The sequence below is a fragment of the Staurois parvus genome, unplaced genomic scaffold (genome assembly GCF_062004578.1).
Source record: "Staurois parvus isolate SC_StPar_1 unplaced genomic scaffold, SC_StPar_1.0 ptg000710l, whole genome shotgun sequence".
Lineage (NCBI taxonomy): Eukaryota > Metazoa > Chordata > Amphibia > Anura > Ranidae > Staurois > Staurois parvus.
The window spans coordinates 315,240-325,000 of NW_028318506.1; the positions used below are offsets into that span (position 1 = coordinate 315,240).

General features: G+C 41.1%; 1 protein-coding gene across 4 annotated transcripts in view; it reads left to right on the top strand.

Moving 5' to 3' along the window:
* Positions 1–9,761, top strand: part of LOC149445779 (tumor necrosis factor receptor superfamily member 10B-like) — a 50,635-nt gene that overhangs the window by 24,408 nt on the left and 16,466 nt on the right. For all 4 annotated transcript variants that reach the window (XM_089653398.1, XM_089653399.1, XM_089653400.1 and 1 more), the window contains exons 3-4: positions 3,817–3,945; positions 9,754–9,761. The exon at positions 9,754–9,761 is cut by the window's right edge and continues 107 nt beyond it. In XM_089653398.1, the coding sequence (XP_089509524.1) occupies positions 3,817–3,945; positions 9,754–9,761 (137 nt within the window). The remainder of the gene's footprint in view (positions 1–3,816; positions 3,946–9,753) is intronic.

Genomic DNA, 9,761 nt, shown 5'->3' on the forward strand with positions numbered 1-9,761 from the left:
GTAAAAATTAAAAGTCAGCAGCTACAAAAACTGTAGCTGCTGACTTTTAATTAACTACTTCCCGCCAGGCCTATAGTAAAATGACGGCCAGGCAGGCCTCTCGTCCCTCCGGGAGAGCGTCATATGATGTCCTTCCTGGATCGCGCATTGCGGGTGCCTGCAGGGCCACGCTGTGGCGAGATCTGTCACCGGCTGTGTACCTCGGACACGGCCGATGACAGATCTGTGTACCGGCCCCGTTGCCAGTACCATGTGACCTGCTGTGACCAATCACAGCAGGCCACATGACAGTTCTATACAATGGATGGCTTCCTTTCATGCCATCCATTGTATACAAGTGTGTCTAGCTATGAATGGTCACAGTGACCACATGCACAGGCTGGGTCAATCACAGCCCATCTGTGTCATGTGATTAGCTGTGACAATCACAACAAAAAAATCCTGAATTAATCGATTTCATCCAGTTAAATGCTTGCTGATAGCAAAGAATTTCTTTGCTATAAGCAATCAAATTGTGTAAAAAAAAACAAAAACTTATCACTTCCACAAAGTAGTACAATGTTACTATGGTCACATTATACTACTTTGGGCATAGTGTAATCTTAAAAAAAGAGAAAAAAATGTAATAAAAAAATAATTAAAAATAAAAAAAAAATTGAAAGAAATCATTAATTTCTTTTTGTACTGTCAGCAGTCAGTGTCCCTGATCACCGTCACACCAGTTATATGATGACGCTGTACTGCACTGGTGACAGTTTGTTAAAAAACATTTGTGAAAATAATAATAATTGAGGCACAGGCTGGTAACAGTGACAACTCGTTTCGCGCGCATGTGCTTTGTCAAGTCTTATTGACAAAACGCGTTGTCACTGTTACCAGCCCAGCTTGCTTCTCAAGCCCAGGATTCAGCTTCTGCCCACATCCAGGCCGTGGTGACGTCACATCCGGAGCGCTGCGATCTTTGGCTGGCTCAGTCACGCACCGCTCTACAGCCTTCCATCCCGGCTCCAGAAAATCAGGGAGCAGACGGTCCACCGCACAATCCTGGCACAGACTGCATCATTTGTTATCCTATTCAAGGCTCTTTTTGGATCAATAAAGGTATACCTCCTTGGGAGGTGGAGCGCTGAACACAGCGCTGTTCTCTTGGGCTAATTTTGTCTAGTAGAGCATTTGCTAGAGATAATCATTTTGCAGCAGCTGCAGGATGTAGAAAACTAAAGAATCAGTATTATGTGACCTTTTCTCTGATCTACCACTGGGCCTTGTGACCTCCATAGCCTCTTTACACTTAAAATTAGGAATCTTGAAAATAATTTAGCCAGGGTCAGCCAAGTTATGAAGTCCATAGACATTTAACTTGATCGGTGTTCAAGACTTCGGTCACACTGAATCCCACTTTGAAAGGGTGCGACTTGTCATGAAACTATCAAATCACATGACAAGTCGCACCGGTGTGACCGGGGACTCAGGGCAGGAAGGGAGGGGAAATATCTCATGTGCAGACATAGACAGCAGAGCTTGGAAGGATTAGAGCCTTTGTCAGGTTCTGGTTGCTTATCTTTGTTTCTTTTAGGGAGATTTCCTTTATTTCCTGTCATGTTGCTAGAGATACAACAAAATTACAGTAGTTTTAAATCTCCCTAGCAGTATATACAACTCGAAAAATGACCAGACGTCTCAGTTTAAAACCAGTGAAGGGTTGTTCCCCAGGTTAATATAACATTTTGTGGGAATGTGTTAATAGCATTGCATGTAAGTGTGCCCAAACTGGAAGTGAACTTTGGTGAGGAGCATTTCCTTGCCTGGCTGACCTGCTGGATGTTAGATCACATGCTGCCTACTGATCATCCCAACCTTATACCCACCCATTCAGGATCATGAGGGGCCTTTAACACAATGGAGGAGAAGAGGGCAGAAAAAGACGCCAGATCTCTCCATAAAGAGGACCTGTCATGGCCCATGCTATCACAAGGAATATTGTTCATCCCTTCTGATTAGCCATAAAAGAGATAAAAAAAAAATAAAGATACAGTGTAAAAAAAGTTTTTAATAAAATAAGAAAAATTTTAAAGCACCCCTGTGCTCATGGTCAAGTGTGAACACGCATGTAGGTCCTACATGCATATGTAAACGGAAATCACACCACACGTGTGAGGTTTTGCCACAAATGTCAAAGCAATGGAAATAATTTTAGCACCAGACCTCCTCTGTATCTCTGAAGTCGTAACCTGTAAAGGCTTTTCAAGCGTCGCGTATGGAGATTTTTAGGTAACATAGTTTAACGCCATTCCATAGGTGGACGCAGTTTTAAAGTGCGACATGTTTGGTATCTATTTACTCAACGTCACATCATCTTTTATATTTTACCAAACAGTTGGGTATTATATTGTGTATTTGTGCATTAAAGGTTATTAGAGTGTATTTTTTCCAAAACAGTTGTGCTTGAAAAGCTGTTGTGCAAATATCGTATGACTTAAAAATATACAACACCCACTATTTTATTCCCTAGGGCCTCTGCTTAAAATAATATGCAATGTTTGGGGGGTCTAAGTAGTTTTTTAGTACAAAAATTATGTTTTTAACATGTAAGAGAGAAATGTCAGAATGGGCCCGGACTGGGAGTGGTTTGGTATCTATTTACTTGTTGTAACATCATCTTTTATATTTTACTAAACAGTTGGGTATTATTTTGTGTTTTTGTGCATTAAAAGTTACTAGAGTGTATTTTTTCCAAAACTATTGTGCTTGAAAAACTACTGCGCAAATATCGTGTGACATAAAAATACGCAACACCCACTATTTTATTCCATAGGGCCTCTGCTTAAAATAATATATAATGTTTGGGGGATCTAAGTAGTTTTCTAGTGCAAAAATTATGTTTTTAACATGTAAGAGAGAAATGTCAGAACTGGCCCAAACTGGGAGTGATTTGGTATCTATGTTTGATATCTATTTACTTGTCGTAACATCATCTTTTATATTTTACCAAACAGTTGGGTATTATATTGTGTTTTTTTGCATTAAAAGTTATTAGAGTGTATTTTTCCTGAAACAATTATGCTTGAAAAACTGCTGCACAAATATCACGTGACTTAAAAATACACAACACCCACTATTTTATTCCCTAGGGCCTCTGCTTAAAATAATATGTAATGTTTGGGCAGTCTAAGTAGTTTTCTAGTGCAACAATTATGTTTTTAAAGTGGAGTTTCACTTACCTGTCAAAAAATTAAAGTCAGCAGCTACAAAAACTGTAGCTGCTGACTTTTAAAAAACAGCCACTTACCTGTCCCTCGGTTCCATGGTATGTCTCCAGGAGGCCGGCATCTTCAGTGTGGCACCCGGCTGTGATAGCTTGTGGCTTCACCCCCGAGTACCCACTGCGCATGCGCGAGTACTGCTACTCTTCATGAATGGTCCTGTAGTCTTCTAGGACCTGTCACGTGTCCCAAAAGACTACAGGAAGGGAGGGAGGACACCTTCCGTTTCCGATCGCATAAGCGATCGGACTGGAAATGGGAGCGGATTCCTGTTGAAATTCGGGTACCCGCTCCCCCGCCCCCCAAAGGTGCCAATCCTTAATGGGGAGTGGGGGAGCAGTACTTAAAGCGGAACTTCCCCTTCTGGGTGCAGCTCCGCTTTAACATGTAGGAGAGAAATGTCAGAATTGGCCTGGACTGGGAGTGGTTAAGGTCTTAGTTCCTGTCCTGTTTCCTCTTCACTGTCCTGCATGGGGATTTTTCTTGCATAATCATCCAGCTCATAAATCTATTAGAAAGTTGACATAAACCTTTCTTTTTTTTATCTTTGAAGGTACTTATGTTGCAGAACATTGTACCATCCCATACACAAGTGGAAGATGTGAGAATTGTCCTGAAGATACTTTCAGCCAATATGCATCAGGGTTGCCTGAGTGCCTCACCTGTGACATATGTCGCGATGGTAAGTACTTTATAAACACAAATGTGAATGTAACAGGAATAATGTATGTCCTGCTGCTAGAATGAATTAGAGTTCACATTGGCAATGCTATCGATAGTGGCACTCTTCCAGGAACAGAATCCTTCAAATTCAACCTACATTATCCTTTGGAGTTGTACCATCATTCTTTGGACCAGAGATGTATAACACATGTATTGATAATGGGAGTTGATTGTCAGTGAATCTACCACCTGCAATGTTGCATCCAGCTCTGATGGCCCTTAGGGCCTTCTTACCCCCGGTTCACATATATGCGGCCATGCGGGCTGTGTTTTGCACGGGCACGAGAGCCCATTCATTTGAATGGACTCCCGTGCCCATGACATGCAGGGAAGAAGTCCCTGCACTTCTTTGGAAAACACAGCCCTCATGGGAACCTCGGTTCCCAGTACAGTTGCGTTTTCCAGTGCGGGTGCGGTTCCGACTTGGTCAGAGCCGCACCGATTTCTAAAGTAGTACATGAACTACTTTTGTTGCGATTTGCATAGACATCTGTGTCTGATGTCTTGCAAATCGCAATTGAAATCGGCAGGCCACCCGATTTTGAAATTGTGCGACTTCACTGTAGGTCGCACAATTTCAAAGTAGGCTTTGATGTGACCGTGGTCTTAAAAATGAAATCTGGGCAAAACCGAACATTTCGTGTTTAATGATAACAATAATTAGGTTCCCACATTTGCTTTCTGCTTTTGATAGAAAAGGTCATGTTCCACCTTCATGTGGGGTTTCTAAAATTATTCTCATAATACAACCATGATCCAGAAGGTTCTGTGTAATCTGTGGGGTCAGTAGGGGGGCCCTACTGACCCCAGGCCCTCGGCAGTGCCCGAGTGCTCGAATGGTCAGTCCGCCCCTGCTGTCGGCACAGATTACAATCTGTTTTAGTTGCTTTTGCATTCTTGAAAAAGAACAATTAAAGGCCATGTATACAAGCCATGACAAATATGCATCATACATTCATCTTTTAAAAGGCAGTCCAACCAAAACTGAAAAAAAACAATCTCAAGAAAATTTTGGACAGTTGTACCATCTACCTGCTTTTTATATCTATTGGGAACCCCAGCAGGTAGAACTACAAAATTCTATCTTCACATCTTCCATCTGTCTTGGTTGGGAATCTGCTTTAAAGTATTACTTAAAGTGTTAGTAAACCCACAACAACAAAATCAGTCTGTATATGCAGTAAAGCATGCTTGATATACTCACTGTGGAAACTAAGGGGTTATTCCTTTGCGTGTATAATTCTTTTTGATTCTGACTTCCCTGATCCTCCCCTTCTTCCAGTGTCCCCCTCTTATCTCCTGATAAGACACATTGTGTGGAGCCACTCTGCACATGCTCAGTTTGGTGTGTATTGCTAGAGAGGTTTATTTTTTTTTTTGGTGGGGGAGCGTGCATGTGATCAGCACAGGGCCAGTCAGCACTGTCCAGAAAGAGGTCAAGGGTTCTGCATCCTCCTAGAGCAGAAAGAAAACTCATACTACAAGCTTTAGCATGTGCTCAGCTGAACAGTGATAGAAGTCACAAGACTGCTCTAAATGCTGATGAGAAAAGGTATTTAGCAGTTTATATTTACTAAAATAACTGCATTGTGCTGTGGGAGACCAGATAGAGTGAATGCTGTGCCCTAGGTTTAGCTCCACCCAAAAGGGGAAGTTCCTCTTTAAGCCTTTGTCATCTGCTCCCTATTAAGGATTTGGCACCTTTGGGGAGCGGGTACCCGGATTGGAAGTGGATGTTGTCCTCCCACCCTCCTTTTGAGTAGCTGCAATGAAATTTCAGCAAACTGGACTAGCCTGCTGCATCATTTCGACAATTCGACAGATACCCGCTCCCACTTCCGCTGCGATTGCCTAAACGATCATAAGCGGAAGTTGTCCTCCCCCTCCATCCCTGTAGTCTTCTGGGACACGTGACAGGTCCCAGAAAACTACGGGGCCATTCAAAAAGTGCAGCACTTCTCACGCATGCGCAGTGGGCACCCGGCTGTGAATCCGCAAGCTGTCACTGCCGGGTGCCCACACTGAAGATGCCGGCGCCAGGGAGAGAAGACGGCTGGTGAAACCAGCGCTGGTGAGGACACCGCTGGACCGAGAGACAGGTAAGTGGCTGTATTTTAAAAGTCAGCAGTTGCAGTTGATCCACCCTCAGATGATATATAACTTCGCACATATGCCAAGAGTTGATTCATCCTGGCACCAAGGCACGCTGAGATTCTACACCAAGCTGTGCATGCGTGGCTCCATGTACATTTAGGAGAAGAGGAGCTTTTTTTTGCAGAAGATATATTAATAGAAAACCTGCCTAACAGCATGTTTTCTAATTGTCATTATAGTTCAACTTTACCTATGTAGTAGCATTCTTTCTATTAGCAACATTGCTGATTCAAAGATTTATGTATGGAGGTCATCAGCCAACTTTTTTCTTTCTTTCAACAAGAAATCAAGAAACTCTTTCAAGAAATGATCACAAAACTTTTTCAAAATAGGTTGTGTTTATCTTTAAAATGAGCCAGCCTCAGATAAGGGTTGTGGACCTAGGTCTAGAAGATTATCCAATAATTACTCTACAGAGTTCTTAGTCTCTGGTTAATTGTTTTATGTCCGATACACTTTGTTATTTGCGTTGTGTTATATTTGATATATTTTAACAGGACATTGTTCATCTGTATTACCTGTTATTTGAAACATTGTTCAATAAAAAAACTATTGAAGTATAAAATGAGCCAATCTTTAAATCTAATGCAATGATGCTCTCAAACTGTGAGGTGCGTGCATGTACTTCTCTTTATTTTAAAGGAGACCCCTACTGAGAAAGACTAGGTAGACTGCCATTGCCGACCTCTTACTGGAAATGATAGTAGCCTGGGGGTCATGCTAATCCTCTGCCTTCAATACATAATTTACTCACCCAAAACAAGTATGCAGCCAGTGAAGTCAGAACTAATCCCTATATGTGTTGCAAGTCAGTGCTTGTCATTAAAATTACAGCAATTACCAACCATGTATTTTACTTACCCAGGATCCTGTTAAAATCCAACAGATATACCTAGGACCCAGAAGCACAGTTATGTTACATGTAAATCAGGTGTGATCCCTTGAACACAGTTATACTATATGTAAATCAGGTCTGATCCCATGAACACAGCCAAGCTATATGTAAATCAGGTCTGATCCCATGACCACAGGCATGCTATATGTAAATCAGGTCTGATCCCATGAACACAGCCAAGCTATATGTAAATCAGGTCTGATCCCATGACCACAGGCATGCTATATGTAAATCAGGTCTGATCCCATGAACACAGCCAAGCTATATGTAAATCAGGTCTGATCCCATGACCACAGGCATGCTATATGTAAATCAGGTCTGATCCCATGAACACAGCCAAGCTATATGTAAATCAGGTCTGATCCCATGACCACAGGCATGCTATATGTAAATCAGGTCTGATCCCATGAACATAGCCATGCTATATGTAAATCAGGTCTGATCCCATGACCATAGGCATGCTATATGTAAATCAGGTCTGATCCCATGAACACAACCAAGCTATATGTAAATCAGGTCTGATCCCATGAACATAGCCAAGCTATATGTAAATCAGGTCTGATCCCATGACCACAGGCATGCTATATGTAAATCAGGTCTGATCCCATGAACATAGCCATGCTATATGTAAATCAGGTCTGATCCCATGACCATAGGCATGCTATATGTAAATCAGGTCTGATCCCATGAACACAACCAAGCTATATGTAAATTAGGTCTGATCCCATGAACACAGCCATGCTATATGTAAATCAGGGTTGAACCTATCCAATATAAGCCTATTTTTTGATATATGTAAATATATAAGGGCTGAGTCTGTGGGCCTATGACCACATGAATGCTATATGTAAATCAGGATTTAGCCTCTCATGGTGGAGCCTATAAACACTGGTATGCTATATGTAAATCTGAGTCTATTATTATACAGGATTTATATAGCGTGAACAGTTAGCGCAATGCTTTACAATATAAAGGGAGACACAGGTATGCTATATGGAAACCAGGTCTAAACTTAAGAACACATGTATGCTGTACTGTACATAAATCAGACCTGATCCTATGAGCACAGGTATGCTATTAGTAAATCAGGACCAATCCTATGAACACTGGTAGCTGTATGTAAATAAGGGCTGAGCCTATGAACCCAGCTATGCTGTATATAAATCAGGACTGAGCCCATTAATATAGGTATTCTGTGTGTAAATCAGGGCTGAGCCCATGAGAGCAGGTATGCTGTATATAATTTAGGACTGAGCCTGTAAATATAGGTATATTATTTGTAAATCAGAGTTGAGTCTATGAACACAGATATGTTGTATTTAAATCTGAGCTGAGGCTAGGAACGCAGGTATGCTATATAGAAATCAGGCCTAAAAATAAGAACACATGTATGCTGTACTGTATATACAGTGGGGCAAAAAAGTATTTAGTCAGCCACCAATTGTGCAAGTTCTCCCACTTAAAAAGATGAGAGAGGCCTGTAATTGGCATCATAGGTAGACCTCAACTATGAGAGACAAAATGAGAATGGTGTCCTTCGACAGCTCTTTGGTCTTCACCATAGTGGAGTTTGGAGTGTGACTGTTTGAGGTTGTGGACAGGTGTCTTTTATACTGATAACAAGTTCAAACAGGTGCCATTGATACAGGTAATGAGTGCAGGACAGAGGAGCCTCTTAAAGAAGAAGGTACAGGTCTGTGAGAGCCAGAAATCTTGCTTGTTTGTAGGTGACCAAATACTTATTTTCCACCATAATTTGCAAATAAATTCTTTCCAAATCAGCCAATGTGATTGTCTGGATTTTTTTTCTCATTTTGTCTCTCATAGTTGAGGTCTACCTATGATGCCAATTACAGGCCTCTCTCATCTTTTTAAATGGGAGAACTTGCACAATTGGTGGCTGACTAAATACTTTTTTGCCCCACTGTAAATCAGAGCTGAGCCTGTTAACACAGGTATGCTATTAGTAAATAAGGACTGTTCCTATGAACACAGGTGTATATGTAAATAAGGGCAGAGCCTATAAACCCAGCAATGCTGTAAATAAATAAGGTCTGAGCCCATGAATGTAAGTATTCAATATGTAAATCAGGGCTGAGTCTCCGAAAGCAGGTATGCTGTATATAAATCAGGACTGAGCCCAGAAATATAGGTATGTTATGTGTAAATCAGGGCTGAGTCTATGAACTCAGATATGCTGTATTTATATAAGAGCTGAGTCTATGAGCTCAGATATGCTGTATATAAATAAGGGCTGAGTCTATGAACTCAAATATGCCGTATTTATATAAGGGCTGAGTCTATGAACTCAGATATGCCGTATATAAATAAGGGCTCTGTATATAAATAAGGGCTGAGTCTATGAACTCAAATATGCTGTATATAAATAAGAGCTGAGTCTGTGAACTCAGATATGCTGTATTTATATAAGGGCTGAGTCTATGAACTCAGATATGCTGTATATAAATAAGGTCTGAGTCTATGAACTCAGATATGCTGTATATAAATAAGGTCTGAGTCTATGAACTCAGATATGCTGTATTTATGTAAGGGCTGAGTCTATGAACTCAAATATGCTGTTTATAAATAAGAGCTGAGTCTATGAACACAGATATGCTGTAAATAAATAAGGGCTGAGAAAATGAACACAGGACTGCTCACAGGTAGGCTGTAGCAAACATGAAATCACAATGTACTCTTATCTTTGTGTCATTACAGATCAGAAA